The following is a 17745-nucleotide window of genomic DNA, read 5'->3' on the forward strand; positions in this document are numbered from 1 at the left end:
TCACTCAGCAGTGCAGGGTTTGGAGGAATGTGTCTTCGAAGGATACTAATGAAACAGGAGAGTTAGGTCATCCCAATAGAGAGGTTCCAATAAAAGCAAAAGTAGTCCATGTGCCTATATGTAAAGAATCACCTGAGCTAAAGGATTCCAAATTATCCTTATCAACTGAAAAGCTGGGTGTTAATACAAACAAAAAACACACTTTGAAATGTCTGTATGCCAATGCCAGAAGACTAAGATGGGAGAGTTAGAGTGTATAGCAGTGAATGATGAGATAGAAATTATTGGCATCTGAGAGACCTGGTGGAAGGAGGAAAACGAATGGGACAGTGCTATATCAGGGTACAAATTATATCACAATGATAGGGAGGTTCAACTTGGTGGGGGTGTGGCACTTTATGTCCGGGAGGGTATAGAGTCCAACAGGATAAAGATCATACAAGAGACTAAATGCTCAGTAGAATCTATATGGGAAGAAATCCCATGTGTGTTGGGTAAGAGTATAGTGATAGGAGTATATTACCATCCACCTGGCCAAAATGATGAGATAGTTGATGAATGCTAAGAGAAATCAGGGAAGCTAACCAATTTGGCAATGCAGTAATAATGGGAGATTTCAATTACCACAAACAAACAAAGTGGAAACCAAAATGATATATTAATCTTAGCTTTGAAGGTGTCAGCAAGCCTGATGTTGCGTAACTTCAACAGTAACCAACCGGTCTTCTAATCATTCACCTTCACAAAGTCTTTTAATTCAAAAAACTTTTTTTGTATTATTTTTTTATATTATTTTAAAAAAGTCCTCTGTTTTCAAATTAGTATATATCAGAAAGACTATTCAATATTGTTGTTAACAAACAGCCCAACACGGCCAATGTTTCGCAATACAGCTTCCTCAGATGCATGCGAATATCCTCGCATAGAGTCATAAAGATTTCACCTAGAAACAACGATAGCAACATTATAAAAATTCACTCATAGTGAAGATGAAGGGTACTTATCTGAATGTCAAAAGGCTACCATCTCAAAATGGACACTGCGTCTCGACAACCTCTTCACAGCAAATGGAGGAACTGAAGCTGAGGCTTACGTCTCTTTAAATGTCAAGTTGTCGTCTGACGTCACTGAAATGCAAATTATCAATGACAAGTCTTCCCATTCACCGAGAGCTGTTAGAAAGTCTTGTTAACTCAACAGCACACTTTTATCCTAGAAATACATGTAAATTAAGTTCAGTATTTAGCCAACATAGGGCAACAGTATTAAGTCGGTAAATCCAACGCTGTTCATTTTGTAATAATAATTTACGATCACCTCCATGCCAATGGATTGGAGCGTGATCAGTGGCACAGAAAGAAAGATCATCAAAACATTGTCCTAATTCGATGCAATACGATACCAATGGTTCATCAACTCAGGAGTTTTTTATGTTAGATCTATGCTCTATCATCCGAGTTTTCAAAAGACGTTTCGTTTTCCCGATGTATAAAAGCTCGCAGGGGCAACGGATTAGATAGATGACCATAGTAAAGAGCCATGTAGTTTTGTACTTCAATTTAATTCTGTAGCCAGATTTAACGGTGAGTGAATCCTGAATAGATATTGAGGATGCACATATTGAGCAACTGTAGAATGGAAAATGTGAACCTTGTAAGATGTCATTCAAGTCAGGAGAAATAGAGCAATCAGATCTCACCATCATGGTTGCACGTGAAAAAGTGATCCGTGGAGGGGTATGAAAAATATCATGTATTTGTAGTACGTGCCAATATTTGAAAATAGATTGTCGGATCAAGTGAACATCTGAAGAATACGGTAAAATGCAAGTATGGTGGGAGGTGTCATATTCAGTATGTGAAAAAAATCCCCACTCTCGTTGAGAAAATTTTGTCCGCAAATAAGCTTTTCGGACACTTGAACATGGGTAGCCACGAGCCAAGAAACGTTTGCGTAGTGATTTAGACTGAATCTCAAAATCAGCCAAGGTGGTAAATAACTGTCTAAGTCGTATGAACTGACTCACAGGGAGATTTAATTTGAAATTCCTGGGATGAATGCTGTCAAAATACAAATAAGTATTAGAACTCACAGTTTTCCAAAATAGTGATGTTAAAAATTTACCATCAGTCATAGTGATTCTTATGTCTAGAAAAGAAATGGACTCGCGTTGAATTTCAGCTGTGAATTGGAGATGAAAATTGCAAGAATTCAACCACTGTAAAAAAGACTTGAAACTGTCGTCATCACCTCTCCACAAGACAAAAACGTCGTCGATGTATCGTTTCCAAACAACTAAATGATTTTCAAAGGGGTGGTGGGTCAACCAGCCTTCTTCAAAAATATTCATATATAGGTTGGCCAAATCTGGTGCCATGGTGGCCCCCATGGCAGTACCACAAATTTGCTGGAAAAATTCTCTATTGAAAGCAAAAAAATTCTGCTTCAAAGCGATTTCAAGCAATCTTTGTAGAACGTCACTAGGAAATCGATGCGGTCTAGGCTGTCTCTCAAAATAGGTGTATGCAATATCTATAGTTTCATCCTGAGGGATGGAGGCATATAAAGCCTCAACATCCAGAGTAGCCATGTTCAAATTGATGGTATCAACTTCTAACTGTTCAAGGTAAACAAACATTTCAGATGAATCTTTTACAAAAGAGGCAGTAAGGGGCACAAATGGTGCAAGAAACTGATCAAAAAATCGGGAAAGAGGTTCCAAAAGTGATCCACAGCTGGAAACTATTTGGCACCCAATTATGAATTTTTGGCAAAGTAGTAGGACTAAATGGTCAATTTTCTCAGTGGAAAAGGGTAAACAGTGGAGTGCCTCAGGGATCTGTACTTGGACCGGTGCTTTTCAATATATATATCAATGATCTGGAAAGGAATACGATGAGTGACGTTATCAAAGTTGCAGATGATACAAAATTATTCAGAGTAGTTAAATCACAAGCAGACTGTGATACATTACAGGAGGACCTTGCAAGACTGGAAGATTGGGCATCCAAATGGCAGATGAAATTTAATGTGGACAAGTGCAAGGTGTTGCATATAGGGAAAAATAACCCTAGCTGTAGTTACACGATGTTAGGTTCCATATTAGGAGCTACCACCCAAGAAAGAGATCTAGGCGTCATAGTAGATAATACATTGAAATCGTCAGCTCAGTGTGCTGCAGCAGTCAAAAAAGCAAATAAAAAGTTAGGAATTATTAGGAAGGAAATGGTTAATAAAACGGAAAATGTCATAATGCCTCTATATCGCTCCATGGTGAGACCACACCTTGAATACTGTGTACAATTCTGGTCGCCGTATCTCAAAAAAGATATAGTTGCAATGGAGAAGGTACAGAGAAGGGCAACCAAAATGATAAAGGGGATGGAACAGCTCCCCTATGAGGAAAGGCTGAAGAGGTTAGGGCTGTTCAGCTTGGAGAAGAGACGGCTGAGGGGGGATATCATAGAGGTCTTTAAGATCATGAGAGGTCTTGAACGAGTAGATGTGACTCGGTTATTTACACTTTCGAATAATAGAAGGACTAGGGGGCATTCCATGAAGTTAGCAAGTAGCACATTTAAGACTAATCGGAGAAAATTCTTTTTCACTCAACGCACAATAAATCTCTGGAATTTGTTGCCAGAGGATGTGGTTAGTGCAGTTAGTGTAGCTGGGTTCAAAAAAGGTTTGGATAAGTTCTTGGAAGAGAAGTCCATTAACTGCTATTAATCAAGTTTACTTAGGGAATAGTCACTGCTATTAATTGCATCAGTAGCATGGGATCTTCTAGGTGTTTGGGTAATTGCCAGGTTCTTGTGGCCTGGTTTGGCCTCTGTTGGAAACAGGATGCTGGGCTTGATGGACCCTTGGTCTGACCCAGCATGGCAATTTCTTATGTTCTTATGTTCTTATGTTCTTATAAAATATGGGTGTACGAGGATGAGTCTTGACAAGAAATTTAGCTTCTTTAGTAGTCAGAAAACCTACATGAGTACCGCTTTTGACAAGTTGAATCATTTCTTGTTGTATCTCAGTAGTTGGATCTGAGTTGAGATATTTATAGAAACGACTATCATTTAATTGGCGAACAATTTCTATTTCATAATCAACGGTTATTTACACTTTCAGATAATAGAAGGACTAGGGGGCACCCCATGAAGTTAGCAAGTAGCACATTTAAAAGTAATCAGAGAAAATTCTTTTTCACTGAACACACAAGCTCTGGAATTCATTGCCAGAGGATGTGGTTAGTGCAGTTAGTATAGCTGTGTTTAAAAAAGGTTTGGATAAGTTCTTGGAGCAGAAGTCCATTACCTGCTATTAATCAGTTGATTTAAGGAATAGCCACTGTTATTATCGGCATCAGTAGCATGGGATCTACTTAGTGCTTGGGTACTTGCTACTTAGTGCTTGTATCCTGGATTGGCCAATGTTAGAAACAGGATGCCGGAGTTTGGTGGACCCTTGGTCTGACCCAGTATGGCAACTTCTTTATGTTCTAATGAACCTTGGACCTGCCTATAGGAAAAGATGAAATATGAAATGCTTATAAATAAATAAAAAGAAGGAGCACTAGGCTGCCTTCCCGAAAATTTCCGGTGCTCTAGCTAGCCTTCTAGTCCACCTAGTGCTGCCACTGGCCCTGGGAAAGTTACCCAGGTGAGTCTCACACTGAATATACTCGCCTAAGGTTACCCGGGTATCTTTAGGACTGTGTTTTGGATAACTGGTAGTGCTACCAGGTGACCTGAGTAAAATTTCGCAGGGCAGAAAACTTGATTCTTAAAAATTACCCAATGTTGACCTCAGAAAGTCTGTCTTACAATTTGAGGGCCTGTGCTCTGATTTCTGGAGGTGTGCAAAAAATTATGCACTGGAGGATAATCTCCTCACAGGAACTCTGCCAAGTATCCCTCCTTATTGCCCCACTTCTTACCCCTCCTGGCCAGATCAAATATCTTTTCTGCAGCATGAGGAAGCCTCCCTCTCTCCCTCCGTACTCTGATTACCACCCCCCCCCCCCCCCCCCCCCCCCCCCCCCCCCCCCCCCCCCCCCCCGATACTTGGTCATTAACTTGGGCTCAGAAATTCTGCAGAAGGGAGGCGTAGCTGTCAGATCACCCCACCCCCTCCCGCAGCACAGGATCACACCGCTGTCTAGGGCTCAAGAAATCAACAAACGTGTCTTTTAAGGTCAAATGCAGTTTAGAATCTGAAATGCCAAGGGAGGGGATTTATAGCCGGGCTGAGCAGCTCTGTGCTGTGTTGCAGGCTCCCTGGAAGCTGTCCCAGCCACTGCTTGATGCTTTCTTTAAAGCGTCGCACGGTCTTATTGCGCTGCCGGTCTGAGACAAGAAAGGTTCCCTTGTAGAGCTGACAAATGAGTCTTCCTTGCAGAGAGATAAACTTCCAAAGACTGTTTCTTTTATCACGAATCTGTCCTCCAAGAAAGCTTAAAAGCCATGGGATGTTTTCACGGCTGGGACACAAAACGTAACCAGGCAAACTGAAAAGCCGAGAGGCGCTGGTCACGCAGTTCCAGGGTGGGGGAGATTTCCATGCCAGTCCTGGATTTTTGACCTCCTCTATCCTGATGTATTCTGTTCCCTGCATGGCAGAGGTTATGGCCGCTGACGCCCTTCTGAAAGTGAGACCTCTGGGCGCAGTGCGGGACTCAGACAAAGATTTTCAAAAACGCCGACGCTTCGAGAGTGAGCGTTACTGCTCACTGGCTGCGCTTTTCCGGATAAAAGTGGTGTCAGCATTCTGCACAGCGGTCCTTTCTTTTACCCCAGCGTTCCCTGCTACTCAAGGGAGATCCTGTCCATCCCGGCCTCCCTGCACCTGAAACCCAAACCATCCTGCAGTCACAGCCCCTGGCACGGTGGTGAGAAGCTCAGACATGGGGCTGTCCCTGGAGCCAAAATGCCCAGTTAGGGCCGTGGGTAAAGGAACATCCTGCCTCGAGCTGAAACGATCCCGTCCTATGAACGCACACATGGCTCTGCCCAGGATAATTCACAGTCAGGTCCGGACTAGCAGTTAGGGTAGCCCAGGGCACACATCACGCCTCCCCTTCACCTCATTTCCCTGAAACAGTTGGGGGCCAGTCTTGAGTTTGTCTGCTAGTGGTGGTGGCAATCGGTGATTGAATCGGCCCCGTGAGTCGCCATAGGCTTACAGGCCCCATGGCAGGCCTGCGTGGGGCCTGTAAGCCCCACGCAGGCTTACAGGCCCCATGGCAGGCCTGCGTGGGGCTCCTGTGTAGGAGAGGATGGAGACGGTGAGCCAGTGTATGGCCCCCCCCCTGTAACAGGAAGCCCACGCGGGATGTGAGAGGAGGGCGTGGTGCACGGCAGCCCTGTGCAGGGTTTCTTTTGTGACAGGAAGCCTGTGCGAGAGGAGGGCCCAGGCCCATGCTGGATTTGTCACAGGGACCTGTGAGCGCATGCCTAGACTGATTCCATCCCTGCCACTCACTGCAACGCTGCCCCCCCCTGAAGAAGTGCACCCAAAGCGGCTGGACTCCCTCCCTACCATTAACCCAGGCCTCTTAACAGTTACGGTGTCCCTACCTGAAAGAGCTTATGATCTGTGCTTGACTGGGGGAGGTTACGTGGCTTGGATGGGGGAACCTTAAGTGGGGTTTCCATGTCTGTAATGCTCTGCCCCTGTGCCAGCCCAGCCCGATAAGAGCCTACGCTGCAGCTTAACTGAGATGATCGGGTACTATCTGTGCTGCGTTTTGTCTGTGTGTGGTAGGGATGCTTTAATAATGTCTTCCTGATGTTTATACTTAGATGGACTCCAGATGTTCTCTCCCAGTGAAGCCAGTGCTTTGGCTACTGTGTTCAGTCCCTTTAACTTACCTCGGCAGTGTGGGATATCCTGTGTGCCTTCACATCACTCTTTGTGGAAGGACAGACAGTTGTCCGTGTATATTTTTCATGCACATTTCCTTGTGTCAGCTTTTCCTGTGCTGGGCTGTGCTGTGTGCTTGTTGCAAAAACCTCTGAGCAAATTAAACGTGGGAAGAGCTAACATGAAGGTGTAAAACTGCGGACAGTGGGCTGCAGTAGTTCTTGGCGTTAGCTCCCTCTCATGGCCGAGACCCGAACAGAGGACGCTAGAGCTGTCAGCGCTTCCGCTTGACTTCAAGCTGTATTTTTGGAGATGCTTTCAGAACGTACTCTGAGCAGGTCTTGCTTCCGCCTTTGCTGTCCTGTGATCCCGCCTCAGCCAGGATTAATTTGGATTCTGGGATGTTTAGCTCACCTCTCCGTGCCATGGGTGGCTTTACATCTTTAGGTACAAGAAGCCCCTTCCCCAGTCTGAACGGGCAGCACCTCAGGCAATGAGAGATAAAGTGGCTTGGCTGGAGGTCACCAGGGGCGTCAGTGGGGGAGATGGGGGTTTCAATCCTGATTCTAACCATTAGGCCTCACTTTTGTTTTTGGTGAGCTGCCCTGCAGCTGCCGAAAGAGCGGCTGCACCAGGGGCCATGCAAAGTAAAGCTAGTGTCTGTTTTATGAAAGCCCAGTTACCCTTCAGGTAAAGAAAGGACAGCCCACAGGGCGCAGTTGGTGCAGAGCTGGCGGGAAGGCTGGGTGGATTTCCAGCAGTGCAGGTGGCCGCTGTAGCTGCTTCACTGACCTCTGCCCCCGGGGGGCTGTCAGCACCCGTCTCCCCTGCACGTTGTCTCGGGGCCACCCCCCTGGCAGATTTCTAAGACCTGCTGTGTGTTGCAGTGTCGGCGTCGTGTGGACAAAGAGAGGCTTTCCTCAGACTCACAGTTACCGTTCACCTCCACTCAGCCTCCACTTCTCATCAGCTATCGTGGTGTTCCCAGAAGCCCACCCCATCCCCCCCCCTTCCCGCACGCAGGGAAGACCTTGGGAGAGTGGGGAAGGTGCGCGGGGGGGAGATGGAGGGAGGTTACCGCGCTCGCGTCTCCCCGTGCACCCTGCATTTGCCTGGACCTCCGCATCCCAGGCCACGTGCTGTATTTATCCGAAGCGGCATGCGCGGGGGTCTCCTGGGAGGTCAGGAGCGGTGCCCCCCCCCCCCCCCCGCTCACACCTGTGCATTTCCAAGTGCCCCCGCTTTGCAGCTTCCAGCGTTTCCCGTGGCGCGCAGCGCAGAGGGGACAGGGTTTGCTGGTAACCGGTTCTCTCTCTCTCTCTCTCTCTCTCTTTCTTTTCGCAGGACATGACCTATCTTTGTATAGCGGCTTCAGATTCATCCAACCAAAACCTGTAAGTTCTTTGCCGGTCTGCGCAATTCCTTCCCTTGTTCCCCGCCTGCCGCCGCCGTTGCCTGTCGGAGAAGCCGCGCCTCACCTTTTACAGGGAAAGGCAGGAATCTGTTACTCACGTAGACCGGGAGGGGGGATCCCAGAGACAGCGGCACGAGATAAAATGCCAACGGGAGATAAAGAAGGCCAAGAGCTCATCTGATGTAATGGGGGGATTTTGCCGGTTTCCTCCCCGATTTTGTGGTTGTGGATCATGATCGGTAACACAGCATTTCCTTAGAAGAGGAAGGACAAGGGGTCATGGTCTGGAGGGAGGAAGGCTCAGGGGAAATAATTTCTTTCCGGGGGGGGGGAGGGGGGGGAATTGCCCAGCAGTAAATGTGGTGACACCCAAAACAGTGAGAGAAGTGAATCATGCATGGGACACATACAGGGGCTGATGGTAAGGGCGAGGCAGGACGGGAGGTGACACGGTAAGTGGAGGGGGGCAACTGGGCAGACTGGCTCTCATCTTCCCACAGGTATCATCGTGGCCACTTTTCCCCCAGATACAACAGCAGCCAAGTCCTTCAAAGGGGATCCCTCCACAAAGTTTTGCCTGTTGCCCCAAAAATGGTTAAATTCACCCCGATTATCACGTTAATTCCAAGTTCCTGTAGAGATAGGGGGAGCAGACAAAGAGAGAGAGATTGAAAGTGCTGGGCTGAAAACCCCCAGGTCCTTTGCCTTCTGGCAGCCCGCCAGGTGCCTGACTGTTTCTCTCATACCCCCTCAGCCCCTTCTTTCTTCTACAGCGCATACTTTGCGTTCCTTAAACCTCTCTGTAGAGTAGGAGGCTTTTTGGCCTTATGGCAAGTAGGCCATATCATACCAGTCACATGGTTCAAAATAATTAAACACGGGTGTAAAAGACATGAAAAGACAAATAGTTACTTTACATTTAACACCAGCAATTAAAAATCTATTAAAGCTGATTTCAGTGCATGCTGTTGGCTGGCTCCTGAGGGAAGGCTTGCACACGAGCCCTAGCGGCTCGGGCTTGGTAATACTCTGACACACGGGCCGATACAGTAAACCGCGCGGGAGAACCGGCGAGCGCCCGCTCTACCGACGCGCACCCAGGCTACTCTCCTGGACGTGCTAGTGTCCCTAGCGCCTCCTTTTTGACAGAAGCAGCGGCTGTCAGTGGGTTTGACAGCCAACGCTTAATTTTACCGACGTCGGTTGTCGAACCCGCTGACAGCCACGAGTTCGGAAAACGGACGCCGGCAAAATTGAGAGCCCGTTTTCCAACCCGTGGGCAGATTTTTTAATTTTTTTTTAAATTTTTGGGGCCTCCAACTTAATATCACTATGATATTAAGTCGGAGGGTGTACAGAAAAGCAGTTTTACCCCTTACTGTATAAGGGGTAAAAATAGCGCGTCGAAAACGCGTGGCCAAACGGGGGCTAGTGGTGCGCTCGGCTGAGTGCACCATACTGAATCAGCCCGACAGTAACAGGTATGGGGGTGCCCCCTTCTTTATTATAAAGCACCTATGACAGTTTCATTCATAGGTACTTTATAAATTGTCCTTTTTTTAAAAAAAATATTGTTTTCCTTCTAAACTCAAGAAAGCATTTTCCCTTGCTGTCTGCAGTGGAGCAGCCATGACAGTCTGGCGCCTGCAATAAGCCGGGGGCTGAGCGCCCCAGCGAGGAGGCGATCTCGACACCCAACGCTTTGTAGCGCCAGTGCCTTTTCACGCCTTCTCCTCATCATAGATTCCATCTGCGACCACGCTGACCAGGACCTGACGGCTTCCTTTAGCGGAAAGGTGGCTTGCCTTCTACCAGGAATGTCAAGCACTGATTGTCTCATCTCATTTACTATAAACAGCAACTTTCTGAGAAAGTAAAAATTCTGCTGGACGATGCCCTCAGTCTGTGGAAGGAGAAGTTGGGGGTTTGCAAGAAATGCTTTCCTCAGCATCTTTCAAGTTTTTGCTCTTTTTTTTTTTTTCTCTTTTGTCTTTTCTTTCGCAATTGTAGCCTGTCTGCAAGAAATCCACCGCCAGAAGGAAGTCGCTCTCAGCAGGCTATTTTCTGCAAACCCCCTTCTAATGTGAATTTTGTGGTGTGGGTACGTTTGGAGCAGTGATCTGGCATGCCAGCAAGGTCACCTGGCCCCCGTGCGCAGAGATAAATGAGAGGAGATCTGAAGAAAGTGTAGCAGGGTAGCCAGAAAGGTTGGTAGATGAAAACCACAAGGCACACCTAGTGTGCTCATTTCCTCTGCCTGCTATAGTAGGTCAGACGCTACCCAATTTCTGGTTTTACCTTAGCTTCCCCACCACTAAGCATCCTCCATGGTCGTACCTTGCTCTCGTCAGTTTCAAGTGAGACTGTTTTTGCCTCCACCATCTCCACCGGGAGGCCGTTTCGTGCATCCGCCACCTTTCTATGAAGCAATATTTTCTGATGTTACTCCTGAGTCTAACCCACCCTTAAAGGCCAATGCAAAACAGTGCGCTCAACCTAGTGTACAGCTCACTGTGGGGTTGAATGTGCATTTTACACGCGCTATAATAACCCCCCATGCAATAATGGGATTAGTGCATCCAAACCAGCACGTAGCCAATAGCACTCATTACATGTAAATGCCATGTAATGAGGCCATCAGCTATTATTCCCGATGGACGCCCAGGAAAGGGGGATGTGCACGTGTTGTGCCCAGTTTGGACCCACTTTTTTTCATGCTTGGTATAGCATCGGCCTGATAAGAGTGTCATATTATCTTGATCTGGGTTATATCCTTAGCTAAAATAATTTGGTCAGGAATAATCAGGCAAATGAGATGGACCAATTGGTCGTTACCTGCTATCATGTACTGTGTTACGTACAGCTCTAGGGCTTCCTTTCAACTGTAAGGTTTGCTTCTTGTGCATTCTTTATACCTTTGAGGTATTGAATGTCTCTCTCCTTCACTCCTAGAGTCTACAGATATCGGTTCTTAAGCCTCTGTTGATGGGGCTTCTTGTGCACTCTTGAGGAAGCTAGAGAGTCAGAATATGCCCAGTTTGGATGTAAGCAAAGTCTCCTGTATTTTGTTCTCGCCCAGAGCAGCCTTTACTCACAGCATGTTTGAATTTCTATAATCTTATTGAGCAGTTAAAGATATTTGAAATGCATTTCTAGATAGTGATGTTGTTCTCATTTAGAAATGTGGTATCTAAACCAGCTAGCTGGTGGCTGTTTGAAAGTGGCATCCCTTCCTCGGGTGAGAGAACACTGCAGCGCGTGAGGAAAGGTACGAGCTGCACTCCAGCAGCGCCTCCCTTTGGTTGATTTTAGTAGAGCTGCTGCCTCTTAGGTGGAAAGATCTAGCTCAGGCCGAGATGTTTCCTCAGACCTTGTACCCTTCTAAAACCCACCCAGCACGGATGGGCTTCGAGGTTGATGCTCCATGAGAAGGTAGGGGGTGACGAGCATGGACGTGCAGGATAAATGGGTCCACACCAAGTTTCCAGTTAGAGAGCAAAGGTAAACATGCCGATGTGCTGACTTTTTTGTGTCCAAAGGGAGCAGGCGAGCAAGCTATCGCATAGCATGGGCTGGGGCTTGCATAACAATCTTTGTGGAATTGAAGCAGGTCCTCAGCTATTTCTGCTTTTATATTATCGGGTGTTGTCATTGTTTGATTTCTTAGAAGGCTTAAAGGTGAATGCTTGCAAAAATATTCCCCTCCCCCTCCCCATCAAAACTGAAGGATGACAGTATTACTGTGGGGCAGGGGAGATGGTTGATGAGAACCTGATGTGCACCAACCAGGAGAGAGACCTCAGAGTAATTGGGTCCAGTGATCTCAAGGCAGCAAAACAGTGTGATAAGGCAGGGGACAGAGGGATCCTGGGGTGCATAGGGAGAGGCATCACTAGTAGAAAAAAAGGAGCTGATAATGCCTCTGCACAAGGCGTTGATGAGTCCTCATCTAGAATATTGTGTCCAGTTCTGGAGGCCCTACTGTTAACAGGAGAGGTGGTCTAGAGAGAGGCTGCTAAAATGGTGTGGGGTCTGCACCAAACGTTTTATGAGCTGTAAATATTTGCACACCAGAGGAGGAGAGCAGGGGGATGTGATAAAAATATTTAGATACCTCATGAGAAGCAAACGTTTTTCAGAGGAAAGAATGCTCTAGAACAAGAGGTCAATGTATGGAGCTTTGGGGGAGGGTGAGGGTGTAAGTTCAGCGGGAACGTCAGGAAATGTTTTTTCCTTGAAGCAGTGATGGACGCATGGCGTGGACTCCCACTGGAGGGGGCGGAGATGAAAATGGTAACGGAATTCAGGGAAGCCTGGGATAGACCCAGAGGACCTCTGGTGGCCAAGAAGTGAAAGGGGAACGTCAGAGATCAGTTGGTTGAGGTCACTGGAGGTGCTGCAGACCAGGCAGGGCTTATGGTCCCGACCTGCAGGCAGAGCCTATGGCGGTGGCGGGAACTGCGGTACCGGGAGGCCGCGGGGTTTGCAGGCAGCCCGCCCTTCTCTCCCTCGAGAGCAGGGGGCGAGGGGAGGAGTGTTAAGGGAAAAACAGTGGGCGGAGAAAAGAACCACGGCTTTCGTGGCGCTGACGGCCACGGAGCGCGCCGCATTCCTTGAGGCATGGACACGCATCAGAGACATTTTCTTCTTTATGTCCGAAGTGGGGGGTCTTTGGACACGTAGGGCCGTGCGTGGGATTACGGGGGAGGGCGCCCGTGCGATCAGGTTGCAGTACGAGTAAGCTCAGGGATTGGGCTCGGCTATGGCAAAGCAGAGTCTGTGCCCCGAGTTATCTCCTGCGCGTGCTGGCTTTCAGCGGGTTTAGCTGGATTCTAGGTGGGAGAGCAGAGTGGAAGGGCGCAGGTTGGGTTTGCAGTTTGATGGGTGGGGGGGTTGGTTGAGGGAGGGGAAGGAGGGTGGGGAGATGAGGGTTTAGGATTCATTGTTATATTTCGAGGCACTGTGATTATGGCACTGCTGATCTTTTTTTTGTGTGACTGAAGCTCCAAGGATGTATCATAGGTTTCTGTGCCTATTGCCAATGCCTGGACACAGATGAAGTTTGCTTCCCTTAATGTAAGAGATTATTTTACAGTAATGTCCAAATAGTTCTCCTGCAGGAAATGCATCTCACGGACAGCGAACATGAAAAGCTGAAAAGAGATGGGTGGGACAAAAGGGGGGGAGGGGTTTGGTTCACAAATCCTTGCCTTTCAAAGTCCATAAGTCCAGTAGTGACCCAGATGGCAGGTTCCTTATGCTGGCGAGGACTTTATATGAGCAAATTTTCACTATAGCGAATATATTTATTTTTATTTTATTTAAATTCTTTTAATATACCGATGCTCAAGATGAGGTCTTATCGTACTGGTTTACAATGGAACTAGGGGAAACCAATTAACAACTATATAGAAGGTAAAGTTACATTGAACAGGGAGCATAAATATGGGCTTTGGAATAAAAGAAAGATTTCAAACTAATACAACTGGAGAGTACTAAAAAACGGTAGCGAGACAGATGAAAATTAACATAAGGTTGCTGAATTTGGCTAGAGATTTATCTTAGGCAGATGTTAGCATAACATTTCCAGAGGAAGGAAGAGCAGGGGTGGTAACGGGGGGGGGGGGGGGAGAGGGGGAAATAGGGAAAGGGTAGGTATGAGGGAGATAATATAGGTTGCAAGGGGCTTCTTCAACCGTATGCTTGAGCGAACAGCCAGGTTTTCAGTTTCTTTCTGAAGGATAGATGGCATTAAATTCAGAATCCTTCACAAAGTACTAACGTTGATACACAAGACCATTCACAGGCAGACCACTCTTTATCTAAATATCCCGCTTCGACATCACACGTCCTCCAGACCAATCAGAACAGCATAGAAAGGTACCCTTTATGCACCTCCTGCCAATCCTCTCTTAGGAAACACACCCTCTCCACCGCCGGTCCCGCACAATGGAACGCTCTCCCCACTGTCCTTCGCCAAGAACCCTGCCAGTGGACGTTGAAGAAAAAGCTTAAGATGTGGCTTTTCAGACAAGCATTTCCCTAAAAACTGATGCCTCTCACAGACACTATTTTGCCACATGACACTTTCCTACAACAGTTATAAACGCTCATTACTCAATGGTTTTATGTTTATATGCTGGTTTTCAACCACTTCTATCTTTGTTTTTTTTTCTTACTATCCTTCTTGTTTGATGTTAACCCCGTTCGAAATTACCCTGTTTGATGTATTTCTAACCTTTGGTTCTATGTAAACCGATGCGATATGTCTTTTCATGAACGTCGGTATAGAAAAGCTTTTAAATAAATAAACTGGGGCTAGAGTGCAGACAAGACAGAACAAGGACATTCCCCCCCCCCCCCCCCGTTACCACCCCTGCTCTTCCTTCCTCTCCATTGGCTCCCTGACCGCTCCTCTTACTCGCCTGTAAATGCAATCACACTGCAGCTCCTCATTACCTATCTTGTCCTCCTCCTCTCTCTCTCTCTCTCTCTCTCTCTCTACCTCCACCCTTCCTCATGAACTCATCAAGCAAGTTGCCCTTATCTGTGCCCTTCTCCACCGCCACCTCCCGACCATGTGCTCTCCACCTTGTTATGCCGTGTGCCTGGAATAGACGTCCTGAGCCCGGGCATCATGCTCTAGCCATATTCACATCTAGGTTTTTAAACACTCACCTTTCTGAAGCTGCTTTTAAATACCAAGCACTTCTCCTCAATAAGTGCACTTCCCATAGCCTCCAGTGCCGGTGGAAGGGTGTCCAGCCGCCCTAGGCGGTGATGTCCTCACGTGATCTCTCTCTCTCTCAAATCGTACACGACAAACGACCCCCAGCTCCTCAAAGAAATACCTACCCAAAAATGGAAAACGCCCTCCAGCTCCGTGCCTCACCCGTGCCACTTATCTCGTTCGTCCTTTCAAAACTGCCACCCTTACCGGCTACCCTGCCGCCCCTTCCACTTCCGGAACCCTAGGCCACCGCCCACCCCCACCTAATGCTGCCGCTGGCCCTGGTAGCCTCGTTTGTCATGAGTGCTTGCCTTGATGAGGCTGCAAGCTCTGTAGAGCAGGGCCTGTTTCTTATGTGAATCTGTACAGTGCTGCATGTGCCCAGTAGTGCTTTAGATATGATAAATAGTAGCAGTAGCCCCTCCCCCTTGATCTCCTAACCACTCCCCCCTGGCCTGTTTTTGCTTTCATACCCCTTACCAGCCCCCATATCGCTATCTCACGACCCCTCCCAACACCATGAACTCTTAAACCTCCCCCTCCCCCCCCCAGCCCTCATTTGAATCCCTCACGCACCCTGTCTGCATGCATCGCGTGTTTCATACAGGACTGCTGCACGTGTGCATGTCTAAGGCATCACTGGAAGTACTCGGACAGGAAGAGGCTCAGCCTCCCCCACCTGCCTTCCATCCACTTTTCCAACATTTTGTTTCCAGAACTTAATGACAACGAGAAGTTTTGGCTACCACGGTGCTTCCATCCAGAGAAAGCACAGGCAGAAAACACACAGCACCGTGGGTTCTCTCAGAACTGCAACAAGACATCCTGTACTGCAAAAAAGGAACGTCTGCGACCAGCATAGAAGCACAGTGTACACAAACAGATGCATCGTATCATATTTATTTATTTTATATACCGTCATTTCAAATGAAGATCACAGCGATTTACATCATGATGTACATAATATGAATTGACAATACAATCACTTAATGTGCTCCTATAACATACAGACACATACGATGACTAAAGTTCTCAGGGGTGCATGCATTGGCTAGTGTTATCGGGGGTGAGAAGATTGGCAGGGATGAGCTAACATTTTTAACTCAAGGTACCTGAGGGATATGAGGGCGGTGGAAAAGAAAAAGGTTCCAGTTTCAGGTTTATTTATCTGGGAGGGGTTGGGAGATGATGTGATACTGAGGACTGAAAAGTTCCGTGGTATTGAGTTCACTAGTTAGGTTCTTAATGAATTTACCCATGTTGGGGTAAATATTGAGATAGAAAAGTTTAAGTTGGGTTATAGGCATTCTGAAATAACCATGTTTTTAAGTCCCGTTTGAATTTCTTTGTTTCTAAGGTCATTCGTAGGATGAGAGTTGGATAGAGAGTTCCATACTCTCGGGCCTACAATGGAGAATACACGGTTGCTTATTTTTGATAGATGCGTATTCTGTAATGATGGCAGAGTTAGTAATCCTTTGTTTTGAGATCTTAATGATCTCTGAGGCTTGTATGGTTATAACACTACCCCAACCAGACCACTGTTGTTAGAGTGGAGGGCAGAATGTATTAAGGTTAGGACCTTGTAATGGATTCGGGATCGCACAGGTAGCCAATGAAACGCTATCGGTGATTGCGAGATGTGATCAGATTTTCTGGATCCTGTTAAGAGTCTAGCTGCGACATTTTGTAATAGTTGTAGTTTTTTGTGGAAGACAGTTAGGTACTCTGAGTAGAAGTGAGTTGCAGTAGTCTAGGTTTGAAAAAATGAGGGTTTGCAGGACTGTGTGGAAGTCTGCCTGAGTCAGCAGTGGCTTCAGTCTATGAAGTACACGCGGTTTAGCATAGCCTGATTTGATTAATTTATTCACATGCCTTTCCATTGTTAGGTTCTCGTCAATCTGTATTCCTAAGTCCCATTCATGGTCTGAAGAATACAGATTGATGAGAAGTTGAAGTTGCCCAGGTCTAGAGTCTGTGGAGTCGCTATAGGTGGGTTTCTTGTTAGAATGATTTCAGTTTTTTTGTGTTTAGAGTTAGTTTAAGCTTGAATAGTTCATGTTGTATAGCCTTCATGTATGTATTGTATTTTCAATGGAGAAGGTGCATGGTATGTAGCACTGAATGTCATCGGCGTACAGGTAGAAGGTATTTCCTAGATCAGATAGCAATTTACATAGGGGAAGCATGTAGATATTGATTGGTCTTTTCTTTTGCAAAACGAAGATATATATATATTTTTTTTAAATCACTTTATTTATAAGACACACAAATGCAGAATAATGCAGCTCTCAACACGTTCAGTGCCAAGATCTCGTATATGCATCAGTTACACAAACCATCGAGATACAGCTAACCATAACTTCCTCCCCCGTTCCCTCAGTTCATTCCCGTAGCCCACTTAATACCATCAACCTTACCTTCTCATCTCCTTGTACTTCCAGTAAGGCCCTCATACTATTTCGTACATACTAGTCTTCTGTAAAGTAGATGTGACTTTTTCCAGCACAATAATATCATGCACCTGTTTATCCCATTGGGCGACGTTGTATAATGTGCTGCATGAATGAGATGGCAAAACTAGCATTCACCCTCCCAAGCAGCATTTAACTCCACACCAGTCGGTGTGTTCCGATTGGCTTGGGATGGCTTTCATCCGGTGGATGATGCCCGAGGAAGCTGGGGTGCTGGAATACTTTATAGGTGGTGGTGATGGTGATGTGGTAAAGCCCTTTTAACC

General features: G+C 46.6%; 1 protein-coding gene across 5 annotated transcripts in view; it reads left to right on the forward strand.

The window, feature by feature from the left end:
• Window positions 1-17745, forward strand: part of LOC115094950 (dual specificity protein phosphatase 22-A-like) — a 68017-nt gene that overhangs the window by 35747 nt on the left and 14525 nt on the right. For all 5 annotated transcript variants that reach the window (XM_029608064.1, XM_029608063.1, XM_029608065.1 and 2 more), the window contains one exon: window positions 8206-8255. In XM_029608064.1, the coding sequence (XP_029463924.1) occupies window positions 8206-8255 (50 nt within the window). The remainder of the gene's footprint in view (window positions 1-8205; window positions 8256-17745) is intronic.

Source organism: Rhinatrema bivittatum, chromosome 7, assembly GCF_901001135.1.
Source record: "Rhinatrema bivittatum chromosome 7, aRhiBiv1.1, whole genome shotgun sequence".
In the NCBI taxonomy this organism is placed as follows: domain Eukaryota; kingdom Metazoa; phylum Chordata; class Amphibia; order Gymnophiona; family Rhinatrematidae; genus Rhinatrema; species Rhinatrema bivittatum.